An 18,595-nucleotide genomic window follows, 5' to 3' on the forward strand; every position below is an offset into this window, starting at 1 on the left:
TTCCTGCCACTGTTGGGATACATTCTCTCTCTCTCTCTCTCTCTTTCTTTCGTTCTCTCTCTCACCTTATTCTTCTCTCATTCTTTTTTTTTTTCTTCTTGCTTTCTCTCCCACTGTCTCATCCCACATTCACTAACACACACACACACACACTTTAAATGGATCCCAATGGGACAAGGTACCGTACATTTAATCAAGAAAACTATAATTTCAGAAACAGGTCACAGGTTGTGTATGCAAAAGGTTTTTATTGCATGTTTTGTATGGCGATGAGGTCAGTCAGTCAATCAGACTGCCTGATGAATGGAAATGGATGGGGAGAGGAATGAGGAGAGGAAAGAGGAGAGGAATGAGGAGAGGAGAGAGGAATGAGGAGAGTAATGTAGTGTCTTGGTAATTAAAGTGTCACACTGGAAACTGACCTTTTTAAATCTCCTCTTCTTGTGGAGCAAAGAGTGAGGATGAGAGGACAGGGACGACAGGGAGGATGAAAGGAGAGAGAGGACAGAGGATGAGAGGAGAGGGACGACAGGGAGGATGAAAGGAGTGAGAGGACAGGGAGGATGAGAGGACAGGGAGGATGAGAGGACAGGGAGGATGAAAGGACAGGGAGGATGAGAGGACAGGGAGGATGAGTTGAGAGGGATGATAGCGAGGATCGCAGGAGAGGGACGACAGGGAGGATGAGAGGAGATGGGGGATAAGAGAGGGATGGACTACACTCTGCCCCTCTCTCCCTCAAAGTATAATTTCTCTATAGATCCATTCTATGAGGCTGCTGCCGGTAAGACACCAGTAATTACATCTATGACTCAAATACATCTGACACACACACAGACGCACACAGACACACACACAGACACGCACACAGACACACACACAGAGATCCCATACCACACACACAGACACACACACATAGAGATCCCAAACCAAACACACAGACATCTCATCCCACACACACACACACACAGAGCCCATATCAAACGCACACATACCCCCCCCCTACACACACACACCCCATAACACACACACATACCGATGCCATACCACACACATACCGATGCCATACCACACACACATACAAATCCCATACCACACACACACATACAAATCCCATACCACACACACACACATACAAATCCTGGTGCAAATTTTCCTCCAGAAAGGCGTGACATGAATGACATCCAGTATAATACATCCACTAAGGCTTTTAACTGATATGGACAGACTGAATCAGACCCATCCTAACTGATAATATGGACAGACTGAATCAGACCCATCCTAACTGATAATATGGACAGACTGAATCAGACCCATCCTAACTGATAATATGGACAGACTGAATCAGACCCATCCTAACTGATAATATGGACAGACTGAATCAGACCCATCCTAACTGATAATATGGACAGACTGAATCAGACCCATCCTAACTGATAATATGGGCAGACTGAATCAGACCCATCCTAACTGATAATATGGGCAGACTGAATCAGACCCATCCTAACTGATAATATGGACAGACTGAATCAGACCCATCCTAACTGATAATATGGACAGACTGAATCAGACCCATCCTAACTGATAATATGGACAGACTGAATCAGACCCATCCTAACTGATAATATGGACAGACTGAATCAGACACATCCTAACTGATAATATGGACAGACTGAATCAGACCCATCCTAACTGATAATATGGACAGACTGAATCAGACCCATCCTAACTGATAATATGGACAGACTGAATCAGACCCATCCTAACTGATAATATGGACAGACTGAATCAGACCCATCCTAACTGATAATATGGACAGACTGAATCAGACCCATCCTAACTGATAATATGGACAGACTGAATCAGACCCATCCTAACTGATAATATGGACAGACTGAATCAGACCCATCCTAACTGATAATATGGACAGACTGAATCAGACCCATCCTAACTGATAATATGGACAGGCTGAATCAGACCCATCCTAACTGATAATATGGACAGACTGAATCAGACCCATCCTAACTGATAATATGGACAGACTGAATCAGACCCATCCTAACTGATAATATGGACAGACTGAATCAGACCCATCCTAACTGATAATATGGACAGACTGAATCAGACCCATCCTAACTGATAATATGGACAGACTGAATCAGACCCATCCTAACTGATAATATGGACAGACTGAATCAGACCCATCCTAACTGATAATATGGACAGACTGAATCAGACCCATCCTAACTGATAATATGGACAGACTGAATCAGACCCATCCTAACTGATAATATGGACAGACTGAATCAGACCCATCCTAACTGATAATATGGACAGACTGAATCAGACCCATCCTAACTGATAATATGGACAGACTGAATCAGACCCATCCTAACTGATAATATGGACAGACTGAATCAGACCCATCCTAACTGATAATATGGACAGACTGAATCAGACCCATCCTAACTGATAATATGGACAGACTGAATCAGACCCATCCTAACTGATAATATGGACAGACTGAATCAGACCCATCCTAACTGATAATATGGACAGACTGAATCAGACCCATCCTATCTGATAATATGGACAGACTGAATCAGACCCATCCTAACTGATAATATGGACAGACTGAATCAGACCCATCCTAACTGATAATATGGACAGGCTGAATCAGACACATCCTAACTGATAATATGGACAGACTCAATCAGACCCATCCTAACTGATAATATGGACAGACTGAATCAGACCCATCCTAACTGATAATATGGACAGACTGAATCAGACCCATCCTAACTGATAATATGGACAGGCTGAATCAGACACATCCTAACTGATAATATGGACAGACTCAATCAGACCCATCCTAACTGATAATATGGACAGACTGAATCAGACCCATCCTAACTGATAATATGGACAGACTGAATCAGACCCATCCTAACTGATAATATGGACAGACTGAATCAGACACATCCTAACTGATAATATGGACAGACTCAATCAGACCCATCCTAACTGATAATATGGACAGACTGAATCAGACCCATCCTAACTGATAATATGGACAGACTCAATCAGACCCATCCTAACTGATAATATGGATAGGCTGAATCAGACACTCTTCTCCCTCTGATTTGGAAGTTGTTAGGGTTGCATATTACAGGACTAGTGTAATCACAGGAGGATTTGTTTTTTCATTGATAAGGAGATGGATTACACAGAATGGCTCACTTAAAATATGATGAGTTTTATTGCCGGACCGCGTAAGCAGACCTGGCCTAAAAGAGCGACTGTCTCTTACTGACTGACTGACTGACTTACTGACTGACAGAATTATGCATTAGGATTTGTTCAGCATAGACAACAATTTTGCTACACAATTCTCTCGTCTTTTCACTTGAATAATAATCGCTAATGAGCTGTTAAAACGTCCAGTGACACGAGCAATACAGCTCTTTGTGTTGGAGGTAAACTCAATAAGAAACGTTAGTCAGTTTAACACAATGCTTAATGTTGCCGAGCAAAATATTCAAACTTGACGTGATGTTAATGCGTGACAAAATGATCTAATGACGAGGCTTTATGCCGACACCTGATAACCGTGCAGCTCCGTGGTGTCTTGGTTGAAGACACAGCTGTCATGTGGGCTACCCAGAATGTTCATCCTATTTTCGAAGTACGCATCCGTGCATGCTTTTTAGGGTAATATAAGCTACATCATAACCCCTTGGGCAGTGAACAAGTAGGGGTTTCCACGATTCCCTTGTCTTTTCTCTTGATGTAAAAGTCAGTTGTCTTCACCTGTATTGATAGTTATTGTATCAGTTCATCTTCAGTCTCGCTAGCAATTGCTCAATTCTTATGACTATCCCAAGCAGTAAGTTAGTAGGTACTAGTAAGCCTATTAATAATATGCTGATAAGCTGTTAAAACGGCCAGTGACAAAAGCCATACAGTTCATAGATGATATTTGTGGTGGAGGTAAACTTAGTAAGAAACGTTAGTCAGTTTAACACAATGGTTAATGGTGTCTAACGGAATATTCAAACTTGGCGTGATGTTAATGCGTGACAAAATGATCTAATGTTGAAATGCTTCACCATCTTTTGACAGATGTACATCTCCATGGTCTAGTGGTTAAAGACAGCCTCCTATGAGGGAGACCCGGTTTCCAAACCAAGGAGGGCAACTACATTTATTACTTATAATTGTGAGCTGACTGAACTAGGCTTTTTTGGTTTTATAAAGCTAACTAGTTGTGTTGTTGACTGACCTGAAGTGGCCTGTTTGTAATGAGGGGGGGGAAAGTACTGTCAGGAGACAACAGTTTTTGAAAGAAATACAGGAACAAAGAAAGAAAAATGCATATCTGGGGATTCTTCTGTTTATGGGAAACAAAGAGAGAGATTGAGAGAGGGAGAGATGGTGAGGACGGAAGGAGAGAGGGAGGGAGAGATGGTGAGGATGGAAGGAGAGAGGGATGGAGAGATGGGGAGAGAAAGAGAGAAAGGAGAGGGAGGGTATAGGAGATTGAGAAGTGTTATGTTTATATTTAGTTGTGTAATTATCATGGGACTGGTCGTGATTCATCAGATCTCCAAACACAAACACAGTCTCATCTGGAACAGTGTTGTTGGTGTCATTGGTTTCTGGGGTCACTGATGTATCATGTGAGACGGCAGAAGACCGTACAGACACGTATCAATCATTTCACATCCCGTCACTTGGATCATGACAGATCTAATGCTTTGTCACATCAGTTTAATATTATGATGCTTGGTCACATCACTGTGTTATAATATGATGCTAGGTCACATCACAGTGTAATAATATGATACTAGGTCACATCACAGTGTAATAATATGATGCCAGGTCACATCACAGTTTAATAATATGATGCTAGGTCACATCACAGTGTAATAATATGATGCTAGGTCACATCACTGTGTAATAATATGATGCTAGGTCACATCACAGTGTAATAATATGATACTAGGTCACATCACTGTGTTATAATATGATACTAGGTCACATCACAGTGTAATAATATGATACTAGGTCACATCACAGTGTAATAATATGATGCCAGGTCACATCACAGTTTAATAATATGATGCTAGGTCACATCACAGTGTAATAATATGATGCTAGGTCACATCACAGTGTAATAATATGATGCTAGGTCACATCACAGTGTAATAATATGATGCTAGGTCACATCACAGTATAATAATATGATGCTAGGTCACATCACTGTGTAATAATATGATGCTAGGTCACATCACTGTGTAATAATATGATGCTAGGTCACATCACAGTGTAATAATATGATGCTAGGTCACATCACAGTGTAATAATATGATGCTAGGTCACATCACAGTGTAATAATATGATGCTAGGTCACATCAGTGTAATAATATGATACTAGGTCACATCACAGTGTAATAATATGATGCTAGGTCACATCACAGTGTAATAATATGATGCTAGGTCACATCACTGTGTAATAATATGATGCTAGGTCACATCACAGTGTAATAATATGATGCTAGGTCACATCACAGTGTAATAGTATGATACTAGGTCACATCACAGTGTAATAGTATGATGCTAGGTCACATCACAGTGTAATAGTATGATACTAGGTCACATCACAGTTTAATAATATGATGCTATGTCACATCACAGTGTAATAATATAATGCTATGTCACATCACAGTGTAATAATATGATGCTAGGTCACATCACAGTCTATTAATATGATGCTAGGTCACATCACTGTGTAATAATATGATGCTAGGTCACATCACAGTGTAATAATATGATGCTAGATCACATCACAGTGCTTGCCCTCCACTGGATCTCATTATATCTTGTCACTTGACACACACATTTAAGCTTTTATTGACACATTCTGACTTGGCATGTTTTTGAATGTAGGAGTCAATCAGAGACCATTTTTAATTTACATTTTAGTCATTCAGCAGACGCTGTCAACCAGAGCAACTTACAGCAAGTGCATACATTTAATATTTACATGCATTTACTACTGTTTAGTAGTAAGTGCATGTTAATTCATGTTTAGTAGTTAATGGCGATTAATGAAGTAGTTATTGGCAATGGTCAGTGCTAGAAAGAAAACCATACAAATAATAAACCTAAAACATAAGAAGTTAACAAATGACAACAGAAAGAGGTGGTTGGAGTGGAAATATTTATAGTACTCTTTGAAAAGGTGAGTTTTCAGATGTTTTTGTTGATCAGTAGATATTCTGCAATCCAGCCTTCAAGGGAAGCTGGTTCCACCATTGAGTCACCAGAAAAAATAGTTTTGACTGTGGCTCAGTAACTGCCCGGAAGGTGTGGGACAGCCAAGATCCCAGAGGTGGCTGAATGAAGAGCCCGGGTTAGGGATCTGGGGTGGGAGCCTTGCCTTAGGGCAGGGGGGAGGAGCTATGTCTGTCTCCTAATTCCATCTGGTCTCTCTCTCCTTTTTCCTTTCTCTTTCAGGCCCCTTCACCTCTCTCACTCTGTCTTTCTTTCCACCTCCAATAACACTCTCTCCTCTCCACTCATCAGAGCCCTCCCCCGCCCTGGACCTCGGCCCTACCCTGGGTCTGAAGAAGTCCAGCTCCTTAGAGAGTCTCCAGACGGCCATGCTGGAGATGAGGAAGAACGACCTCCTGCCCTTCCACAGACCCCGCCCACACATGGTGAGGGGGCGGGGCTGCAATGAGAGCTTCAGAGCTGCCATCGACAAGTCCTACGATGGCCCAGCGGAGGATGATGACGGTGAGACGTCAGAGAGAAACACACATATATACACATTAACACATACACACACATACATATACACATAGATACACATTAACACATACACACACACATATACACACATTAACACATACACACACATTCACACATATACACAAATTAACACATACACACACATGCATTCAAACATATACACATAGATACACATTAACACATACACACACATTCACACATATACACATTAACACATACACACACATGCATTCACACATATACACTTGTATACACATTAACACACATACACACACAATCTGGGGCATTTGATTTACACGTCCGCCATCATTTCATATGAAGCATCACCTGTAGATATCTGGCATAACACACTACTGCTTTGAAAGTAGTCTACGCTGTGAGAGGTGGGAAATTCAGGCAACTTTGCCAAGTGGTTCCATGAGCTTTCATTTCTAAAGAACGGTGTCTGGACCCAGAACCGATGACAACCAAGACCAAGTTCAGAGTAAACTAACATCAGATGAGGGACTTGTGATAGAGTAAATAAAATGCTCGTATTTAACAAAATTAAAATAATAATATTGATAATTGCAAGGGTTTGATAAACCAATGCATGTGAATTAAAATAAAATGGATTTGGGAAAATGTCGAACCTAAAATCAAGATAGGACAAATTAAATGCCATTTAAATTGCATCGCTAAAGATCTTATTTAAAAATGTCCCTCAGACCAGAGGTTCTAAAGCTGGCCGGAAGAGCCTCCCTAAACGTTATGACCTCAAAACGCCAGAAGATCTGTGGGACGGACCAGGCACATATCTAAAAAGCCTGTCAGACATCTATTCATGTGCTTGACCATTAAGGGCTTTAAGAAGGAACGTAGCTATTTTGTAAATGACATTAACCGTAACATTAACTGCCAGCCAAGGCAAGGACTTCAAAACAGGTGTTTTGTGTTCTTTTTATTTTTTCGACAGCAAGCTGCTGTGGTCTGAATTAATTTTGCAGTTTGCGGATGTTTTTTGGGGGTGAGACTAAACCGGGGGGAATTGTGATTGTTGAGCCTTGTGGTGATTAAAGCATGCAGTGGTCTAGACCTTTACCTTGGTTGGTCAATTTTAGGTCTAACAAGAACAATTATGTTCAGTTTCTCTTTTTGGGCCATGACACCATTAACCAATGGACTTTTATCCTTGTTAAGTTGAAAGTTGTTTTCTCTCATTTATGTAAGAGATGCATTTAATTAAGGTTTCGATAGAGCTAAAATAATCAGGGGATACAGAGATATACAGCTGTGTATCATCAGCACAGCTGTAAAAATTAATACCATGCGTGCAAAAGTGTGCATGCATAACTAGATTAGTGGCCGATGAAGAGCAACTTTCATTTTCTCCTGTTTTGGTTGTTTGTTTGGCTGGTAAAAACAGAGTATATCTGCGATAATATTAGACCCATATTAAATGTGATTTAGTTATACACTGTCCGCGCATCTTTCTCAGAACAGTGATAGGCGATAGGCCTACCTGGTGTTATATCTTTTTCACACAGGAATTGTTTAAAAGATTAGGCAACTATTTGTTGGATAGCAGTTACATGTCTCTCCCATCAAGATAAATTCCATGTAATGTTTTATCAGGACATTTGAGTTGAAAAGGTGTGTTGGGAAGAACTCTGCCAAAGGCTGATTTTCATTTGATGCATCTCAACTCCATACTGATAGGCCATGTGATTCTGCTTGGTTTGCATCTCAGAATATTGCATCCATTGGTTATCATTGGCTGCTGACAACATTGAGTTTAAGCTGAGAGTGCAGGTGTATAATCACAGTTTATTTATTTCATTTGCGTTTTGAAAATCCATTTCTGGTGGCCCTAATAATGGCATGTTAAGTTTGCGTGGGTGTAACATACTGTACGTGTGCGGGTGTTCACGACTGCGATCGGGCATTTGCGTGCCGGGGGTTTCTGCAACGTTCTGACAATGTTGGTGGTTGTGGAGCAAAACATTAGACTACTGCAGATTTTGTTTACACAGGGAAAGCGACGGATATCTTGATTTTTATTTGCAATAATGTCAGTACCCTTTTTGAGAAATTGCTGTTTATTTGTCAACAATATTTTGAAGCAATAAAAAACATGAATAAAATACAAATAACAGAATAGGCTTACACTTCCTAGGATTTTGGGTTATGTTCAGATGAAAAGTAAGATTCTGGAAGATCAAGGGTTATTGGATTGATGGGCGTGTAATGTAGAGACGTGGCCCAATCATATTGAAGTAGAAAGAAATGGTTTAAAACCTTTTCCAAAGGCACTGTACAAAACCCCTAAGTTAAAATCCAAATTCTGTTTTTGTCCAGCTATGTAAACTCTAACATTGATTGATCCCACAAAAGGTGTTCAATTGGTTATAGGCTATTCTTATTTGTTTTCTAATGTGTCCTAATATCAAAGTAATCTAAAAGTTATTCAATGTAATCAGATTGTTACTGAATTTGAGTAATCAAAAAGTTGCGTTACTGATTCCAAATGTGGACAGGTAACTTGTAACTAACAGATTACATTTACAAAGTAACCTACCCAACCCTGAGTGTGGTTTAGAGTATGGTTGGTATTTAGCCTGGAATCTCTCTCTCCAGTCACTTCATCTCTCCTCAGTCATTCTCCCACTTGTTAGTGTTTGTGTTCAGTCTTTCGTCTGTCATATAGCCCAGAAGTAGCTTTTCTGTTCTGTTGACCGATGCGTTCTCTCTCTCAACCTCCTTCACTCTCCCCGTCTCACCCTCCCTATCCGCCCCCTCCCAACCCCCCCTCCATTCCCATCTCTCCCCCTCCCTCTCTCCCCCTCCATCCCCATCTCTCCCCCCACTCTCTACCTCCTCTCTCACCCGTATCCCCCCCACACCTCCCTCTCACCACTCCTCCTCCCCCACCTCCTCTCCAGGCTTTGTGTCCCAGGGATTAATATTTGCGTTATGGTTTGTCGTGTCTCAACAAAGGCATGTTGATGCATATTATAGTGTTTCTGTCTTTGAACAGACCACAGAGAATCCACTGTGTCCATGAATAATGCCCGCCTTTTAAAACATCACAGCCATGCCCATATCCATTCACTACTCCAACTTCTCTCCTCCATTTGTTGGGAGTGAATGCATGCCGTGGGGAGCGAGCGGTAGCAGGAGGAAGGAGGGAGTTATCGTTGGAGCGGGGGAGAGGGGGGTTTGTCTGTTGTGAAACATGGTGTGTTTTAACACTGCTGCTCTACTGGGAATGAGTTTGGGCTGAATGTCTGGAGTTATCTCTGTCATTCAGATGCTAGGCTTCTGTTTAGCTTTAAACCCCCAGCTAGCTGTTTCCCCAAGCAGTTTCCAGACGCCGCCACAACCAAGGCAAACAGGAGCGTGGATGAGAGCGAGGAGCCCAGTGACTCTGAAACTCTTATTTATCAGCTGATTTAGTACTTTTTTGGACGGGGAAAGGAGAACGTCTAGTTTTGTGCCATGGAGTATAAGTTGGATGCTGCGTTTTATTAGCCAGATGGATTGAACCCTGAATGCTGATTGGCTGATAGCTGTGGTATATTAGATCACATACCACGGGTGTGACATCATATCACTTTTTACTGCTCTAATTGTGTCTGTAACTGGTTTATTAGGCCAGTAGGGCATCTTGGGGCTTTGTGGTTTTTTGCCAATATACCACTGCAATGCGTCGTGCTACCACAACCCCCGTGCCTTTATTGCTTACATAAACCAGCTGGTTCAAATACTTAATGCTGATTGGCTGAAGGCTGTTGTTTATGAGAGCATATACCACAGGTATGACGAAAAGTATATCTACTAATTTATTAGTTTTTATTACATTATCTTCTAATATTGTTGGTTTGTATACCATTTTATATTGGCCATATACCACACCCTCTCGTTCCTGATTGGTTAAATGTTGAATGATTGTTGTATATTTACCATATACCACACCCCCTCATGCCTGATTAGTTAAATGTAGTGTGACTGAAACACATATATGCCATATATGGTACTTCCTGACAGACACACACTTTCTCTGTCACCCTCACGTCTGTGTCTCTACTCAGAGAGGCCCGGCCTGCTGAGGCAAACACTGAGACAGTAAGACAGATGGAGAGAGAGACTGACAGGAAATGGACAGAGATAGAGAGGTAGCCAACACCTCACCGCCTCAGTAGATGCCCAGGCTGATGGGTCTCTTCACACTTCCCCTTCTCTCAGCCTCCCTGAAGGGTCTCTTGGCCAGTAACAGGTGGACATGTCATCTGGCCCCTGCCTCCCTTTCACTAGACAGCCTCTTACTTCCTTTCTCTTTATCTCGCCCCCAATGTCTGCCTCTATCTCTCTCTGTCTGCCTCTATCTCTCTCTGTCTGCCTCTATCTCTCTCTGTCTGCGCCTCTATCTCTCTCTGTCTGCGCCTCTATCTCTCTCTGTCTGGGCCTCTATCTCTCTCTGTCTGCCTCTATCTCTCGCTGTCTGCCTTTCTATTTCTCTGACTGCCTCTATCACAATTAATTTTCCTTTCTTAATTGGCATGGGAACCATTTGTTTACATTGCCGAAGCTAGTGGGCAAAAGAAACAAAATAAATAACAACGAAAGCTATGAGCTGCATACTGTTTGTTTAATATATACAAATAGTTATGTGTAAGACAGACAAGGCTAATGAATATGTAGGTAAATGCAGGTTAGATTCCTGATGTTTATGTTGCTCTGCTGGTTCTTTCCTTGTGTCGCCGTGTTGCACGTCTTTTGCTCTAGTTGCACATTGCTGCATTTTGCCTGACAAATACGTGAGCTGATCTCTATCAATTTAAAGGACTTTATTTGGTTTGGGGAAAGTTGAAAAAGAGAAGCATAAACAACGGTGATGACAAAAATATCTGTAAGTAAACAGTATATTCAAGGTAATTTTGCTGTAACAGGAAATGTGGAGTTTTGTCTCCCCCCTCTTTCTCCCTCCATCTCTCTCCCTCCATCTCTCTCTCCCTCCATCTCTTTCTCCCTCCAACTCTCTCTCTCCCTCCATCTCTCTCTCCCTCCATCTCTCTCTCTCCCTCCATCTCTCTCTCTCCATCTCTCTCTCTCTCTATTTCTTGGAGTTTGCCTCAAGCAGCCCGTTCTTTTCCATAAGGAGTAATATTACCACAGAAGTCCAACATCCCTGTGTATCTCATGGCACCACCAGTGACCAGGAGTCCCACTAAGGGCTGATTCTGTTTTGCCGAGAACGGGTGAGAGGGACGTCTGATTGGGAGCGTCGCTTCTCTACTTCCTGTCTGCGACTAGATAAGCAGTTTGATTGGACGGCCCGGTCGGAACCTGAGCTGTAGGGGAGTGGCTGAGACTAGATAAGCAGTGTGATTGGACGGCCTGGCGGGGCCCTGAGTTGTAGGGGAGTGGCTGAGACTAGATAAGCAGTGTGATTGGACGGCCCGACGGGGCCCTGTGCTGTAGGGGTGTGGCTGCGACTAGATAAGCAGCGTGATTGGACGGCCCGACGGGGCCCTGTGCTGTAGGGGAGTGGCTGCGACTAGATAAGGTCATGGATGTGACACAGCAGAATTGCTATAAGATAAAGGGGGTAAATAAACAAATAAATAACATTCAGTCGCTCATGGCCATTGTGTGTGAGGGGAGGGGGGAGGGGGGGGGGGGGTACAACGCTCTGCCAAGGGAAGCTGGACCAACTGTTATACTGTCTGTCAGAAGTAGCAAGAGTTTCCTGATCTGAATTCTACTGGCAAAGGGAGTCCGTCATCTTACTGTGGGGCTTATGGATGATGGATGAGTTTCACGACTATCTCTGTGTCTTTCTCTGTCTGTCTCTCCATCTGTCTCTGTCTGTCTGTCTCACTCCCTCTGCTTCTCTTCTCCTTCCATCATCAACTCAGAAACCTCATCCACTGTGTGTGTAGAGGATTGTCACACTAAGTGTTTCCACTTGCAGTATAATGAGTCTTCAACAGTCAGGATCACATCAGTGTCCTGCATTAATTGGTTAGTTAATTAATACTTAATTAATCTACCATGAAGTCATGAAACGATCCCCAGTGGAAACAGCAGAGGGGGGAATGTGTGTGTGTGCGTGCGTGAGTGTGTCTGTGCGTGCGCGTGTTGACTAACATCCCGTGTCTCCGGTTTGACCTCCAGATGACCTGTCAGACCAGAGTTCCGGCCGGGACACTCCAGCCAGCGGTTCCTCACGCCAGGGTGTCGGGGACGCCATGGAGGAGAGCAAACCCAAGAAAGACAAGAAGAAAAAAGCCAAAGAAAAGAAGAAAGATAAGCAGAAAGAGAAGGGGAAAGGAAAGGAGAAGAAAGACAAGAGAACAGAAGATGTGGAGGAGCCAGACAAGAAGTCAAAGAAGATAGGTTTTGGACTTTTGAGGTAAGACAGGTTAGACTGGTTCAACCCTTCATTATTCAGGTTAGACTGGTTCAACCCTTCATTATTCAGGTTAGACTGGTTCAGTCCTTCATTATTCAGGTTAGACTGGTTCAGCGCTTCATTATTCAGGTTAGACTGGTTCAACCCTTCATTATTCAGGTTAGACTGGTTCAACCCTTCATTATTCAGGTTAGACTGGTTCAACCCTTCATTATTCCGGTTAGACTGGTTCAACCCTTCATTATTCTGGTTAAACTGGTTCAACCCTTCATTATTCTGGTTAGACTGGTTCAACCCTTCATTATTCAGGTTAGACTGGTTCAACCCTTCATTATTCCGGTTAGCCTGGTTCAACCCTTCATTATTCTGGTTAGCCTGGTTCAACCCTTCATTATTCAGGCCTGGCGATCTGTATCACGCCGCTAAGACATGTGAAGGTATGTTGTGTTTGTTTGTTTGGTGTGTGACATGTCCAGTGATTATTTCTTTGACATTCCTAAAACATTAGAACGTCTCCAAGTCCCCGTGTTGTTGCTGGTTAATCCCTTTCAGCGCTCCTTGCCCTGTCAGGGTTTGTCCCAGGATGTCTCTGACCCAGCCGGGCCTGGTGCGAACCTGCGTAGGTCTCCTAGCGGGGGTCTCGTAGATAGAACTGGGGAGCGGCCCGCCAGGGGATCCCACGCTGACTGCCTGGAGCCACTCGTAACGCAGCCTTGTTGTTGTGGGGAGACAAGGCTCCATTCCCTACCCGTGTCGGAGGGTGACAGCCCGGCCCAGGGGAAGGAGAGAGGCGCTGGGGTCTTATTGGAATGGTAATTAACTACGGGAGGGAGGGGTACATTTGGAGACCGGCCCGTTTTATCGATGTCTGATTAGCATACCAGCAGTCTAGCACAAATATGTTGAAGATCCTGTGATGTTTATGATGCAATAAACAATCACTCTTTCTGCTTCTTTCTGTCGCAAGAAAAGATGAAGACATTTCTGTTCAGTCATTCAGCAGGCAGTCTTATCCAGAGTGAGTTACATTTTGGTCATACGTTTTCTGAAATTATTTCCGTTCACAGTTTGCTCGACTGGTTGCCCTTTTCTATTGGCAACGGGTCCCAGATTGTTATGCTGTGACTGCACATTGTTGATGCCGCAGTTTATCGATGTTTGATGTTATTTCACATTCTCAGTGGGCCTGTATGATCTGAGGGAAAATGTGTCTCTAATGTTATCGTACATTAGGCAGGAGGTTAGAAAGTGCAGCTCCGTTTCCACATCTTTTTGTCGTCTCAAGCCATATGTACTCTTTCTTCTTCCGCCTCTTCATCTTCCTGCACCCCCTTTCTTTTTTTCATTTTTCTTCTAATTTTGAACACCTCTTCTCACCTGACCTGCTGTCTGAATAGAGTCATTTTGTTTCCTGTCCCACAGTGAGACTCTGTCTTCAGCGGAGCAAAGCGTGCGTATGTGAGTTGATGAGGCAGTAACATCTCCCCATTTCTTTCTATCTCTCTCTGATCCATATTTATTAGCTTGGAGGAAAGAGTATATTTCTGATGATTGGGTGTCTTGATACACACTCACGGTTCTGTTCGCCTCTGTGCCCCAGTCAGGTTGGATCCTAATGCGCAGGGAGAATCATTGTGCTAGTATCTACCCCCTCAGTGAGCATCTGCTGAGACCGGACTCTCAGCCATTATTCTCCTCACCACAGAGACAAAGTGATCTCTCTCTCCACATCCTGAACTGAAACACTGCATTCATTTAGGGGCCATTACACATCAGAAGATGGCCTGGGCCGGCGCGTGGGAGGGAGACGGTCTGGTGCGGAGAAGGATTCTTTTTTCTTTCTGTCAGGCCGATGAGTCTGTCAGAAAGAGTTGTTTAAGTCCAGAAGTGAAATTGAAGAACGGCCCAAGACCAGAGGCTGAGCAGCAATCAGTAGTACGGAAGGCCATGCGTTCTATAAACCTGCTTCATGCTCTAGTGAAATAACAGCCCCAGACCATCTCCCGCGTCACTCATTCAATCAATCAAATGTATTTATAAAGCCCTTTTTACAACAGCAGTTGTCACAAAGTGCTTTTACAGAAACACACAGACTTAAACCCTAAGAGGAAACAACAGTAGTGTTGGATTTCAGTGGCTAGGAAAATCTCTCTAAGAAGGCAGAAATTTAGGAAGAAACCTAGAAAGGACCCATGCTCAGAGGGGTGACCAGTCCTCTTCTGGCTGTGCCAGGTGAGATATTAAGAGTCCAATTGGAATAATTTATAAATGGTGGTGGGCTAAATCCAGAGTGTATTTACATTTAGACTAGGTCAGAAGTATGACCCGATGGACAAGGACAGGGACAGCAACGGGCCCCCCCAAACCAGGTACTCAGCAGGTACCAGGACCTCATGTCCTCCTAAAGTTTAAAAAGGGAGAAGACTGGGAAAATTACATTACTCATATCAACAACGATTTATAGTGGGGAAGGAGAACTGACCCAATCCCCCAGCACAATAGTATAGCAGCATAAGACCTTGGGACTGAGACAGGGGGGTCCAGCAACACTATGGTCCTACCCGGGGGATGCCCCAGACAGGGCCCAAAAGGCAGGAAATCAATCCACCCACATTGCCAGGCATCAACCAAAGGAACACCCACTCTTGCGCCACACCACCTCCACTCCTGCGCCACACCACCTCCACTCCTGCGCCACACCACCTCCACTCCAGCCCCACACAATCTTGACTCCAGCCCCACAACACCTCCACTCCAGCTCCATTCCAGCCCAACTCCTGCTCCACTCCTGCCCCACACCACCTCCACTCCAGACCCACACCACCTCCACTCCTGCCCCACACCACCTCCACTCCAGCGCCACACCACCTCCACTCCACATCCACATCCACACCACCTCCCCTCCAGCTCCAAACTACCTCCACTCCTGCCCCACACCACCTCCACTCCAGCCTCACACCAGCTCCCCTCCAGCTCCAAACCACTTCCACTCCAGCCCCACACCAGCTCCCCTCCAGCACCACACCACCTCCACTCCAGACCCACACCCCCTCCACTCCAGACCCACACCCCCTCCACTCCAGCACCACACCACCTCCACTCCACATCCACATCCACACCACCTCCCCTCCAGCTCCACACCACCTCCACTCCAGCCCCACACCACCTCCACTCCAGACCCACACCCCCTCCACTCCAGACCCACACCACCTCCACTCCACATCCACACCACCTCCCCTCCAGCTCCAAACCACCTCCACTCCAGACCCACACCACCTCCACTCCAGCACCACACCACCTCCACTCCACATCCACACCACCTCCCCTCCAGCTCCAAACCACCTCCACTCCAGACCCACACCCCCTCCACTCCAGACCCACACCCCCTCCACTCCAGACCCACACCCCCTCCACTCCTGCCCCACACCACCTCCACTCCAGCCCCACACCACCTTCACTCCAGACCCACACCCCCTCCACTCCAGACCCACACCACCTCCACTCCAGCCCCACACCCCCTCCCCTCCAGCCCCACACCACCTCCACTCCAGCTCCACAGTACATGCTCTATTAATGTACACCAACTCAAATATATAAATTCACACACAGACACACACACTCAGAAGCGGACATAAACAAACACACGCACTCCAAGATTGGCACACTACAGGATCGAAAATAAGTGTAGTCTCGGTATTTTGTCTGATTGTCATCAAAGGTTTGACAAGGGAAAGGAAAACAATCTGCCTGAGTTAGTGTGAATAAGAAGCTGTTTCCAAGTTAGATGTAGAAATGTGTAGTTATACCTTAATGATATATTATAATGATAGGCATCACTGGAAAACTCAAAAATGTGTTGTAATCTACAAAATAATAATCTATAAAAAAAATGTCCAAGACTTGTATCTACAAACAGTGGCGTGTTGTGAGACCCTAGAATGCTAAACACTTCCAGATCTTGTCTTCAGACAGACTAATTTCATCAGGGAGATTATGTTCCTGAATACCTTATTATTTACAGTGAAATATTACATAATTACCTTAATAAGCAGTCATTATTCTTAATTTTGGCTTTATCTAAGGCTCAAAGCTGACGTCAAAGTCCAGCTCTAGGCTGAGTCCCTCTAATGGCCTCCTATATGTTGCTTAGTGCACTCCATTGGCCAGGGGCCTACTCACAAATGGTGCCCTGAATTGGAAATGGGGTTTGGTTTGGGGCGCACTTCCAGTCTGCCATTAGTGAAATGATTTTCCTGCATTGAAAGAGGTTTTCCTTTTAAGGTTTTAAATGCTTTGGTTGTCAGGCGGTGAGAAAAATACTTTAACGGTCAGAAAGCACAGAAGAAAGAATGTAATGGACAAAATAACTTGCAGTTTGGAATTCTATGTATTTTTCAGAAGCTTAAAATATATTAGCCTGCAAATATATTATAATAGTTATATACAAAATATAATAAATTGCAATAGATTTTAGATTTGAAGGTTTTAGGCTTAGTATGAAAGACAAACAGTCACCTAAAGGATTATTAGGAACACCATACTAATCCTGTGTTTGACCCACTTTCGCCTTCAGAACTGCCTTAATTCTACGTGGCATTGATTCAACAAGGTGCTGAAAGCATTCTTTAGAAATGTTGGCCCATATTGATAGGATAGCATCTTGCAGTTGATTATCCTGCTGGAAGTAGCCATCAGAGGATGGGTACATGGTGGTCATAAAGGGATGGACATGGTCAGAAACAATGCTCAGGTAGGCCATGGCATTTAAACCATGCCCAATTGGCACTAAGGGGCCTAAAGTGTGCCAAGAAAACATCCCCCACACCATTACACCACCACCACCAGCCTGCACAGTGGTAACAAGGCATGATGGATCCATGTTCTCATTCTGTTTAAGCCAAATTCTGACTCTACCATCTGAATGTCTCAACAGAAATCGAGAATCATCAGACTAGGCAACATTCTTCCAGTCTTCAACTGTCCAATTTTGGTGAGCTCGTGCAAATTGTAGCCTCTTTTTCCTATTTGTAGTGGAGATGAGTGGTACCCAGTGGGGTCTTCTGCTGTTGTAGCCCATCCGCCTCAAGGTTGTGCGTGTTGTGGCTTCACAAATGCTTTGCTGCATACCTCGGTTGTAACGAGTGGTTATTTCAAAGTTGCTCTTCTATCAGCTTGAATCAGTCGGCCCATTCTCCTCTGACATCTAGCATCAACAAGGCATTTTCGCCCATGTTTTTCCCTTTTCACACCATTCTTTGTAAACCCTAGAAATGGTTGTGCGTGAAAATCCCAGTAACTGAGCTGATTGTGAAATACCGGCCCGTCTGGGACCAACAACCATGCCACGCTCAAAATTGCTTAAATCACCTTTCTTTCCCATTCTGA

The 18,595-nt window shown here is 43.9% G+C and overlaps 1 protein-coding gene across 3 annotated transcripts in view; it reads left to right on the forward strand.

The window, feature by feature from the left end:
• Nucleotides 1-18,595, forward strand: part of pard3bb (par-3 family cell polarity regulator beta b) — a 332,127-nt gene that overhangs the window by 184,995 nt on the left and 128,537 nt on the right. For all 3 annotated transcript variants that reach the window (XM_029115967.2, XM_034288552.1, XM_034288553.1), the window contains 2 exons: nucleotides 6,589-6,801; nucleotides 12,973-13,210. In XM_029115967.2, the coding sequence (XP_028971800.2) occupies nucleotides 6,589-6,801; nucleotides 12,973-13,210 (451 nt within the window). The remainder of the gene's footprint in view (nucleotides 1-6,588; nucleotides 6,802-12,972; nucleotides 13,211-18,595) is intronic.

This window comes from Esox lucius, chromosome 20 (assembly GCF_011004845.1).
Source record: "Esox lucius isolate fEsoLuc1 chromosome 20, fEsoLuc1.pri, whole genome shotgun sequence".
Taxonomy (NCBI): domain Eukaryota; kingdom Metazoa; phylum Chordata; class Actinopteri; order Esociformes; family Esocidae; genus Esox; species Esox lucius.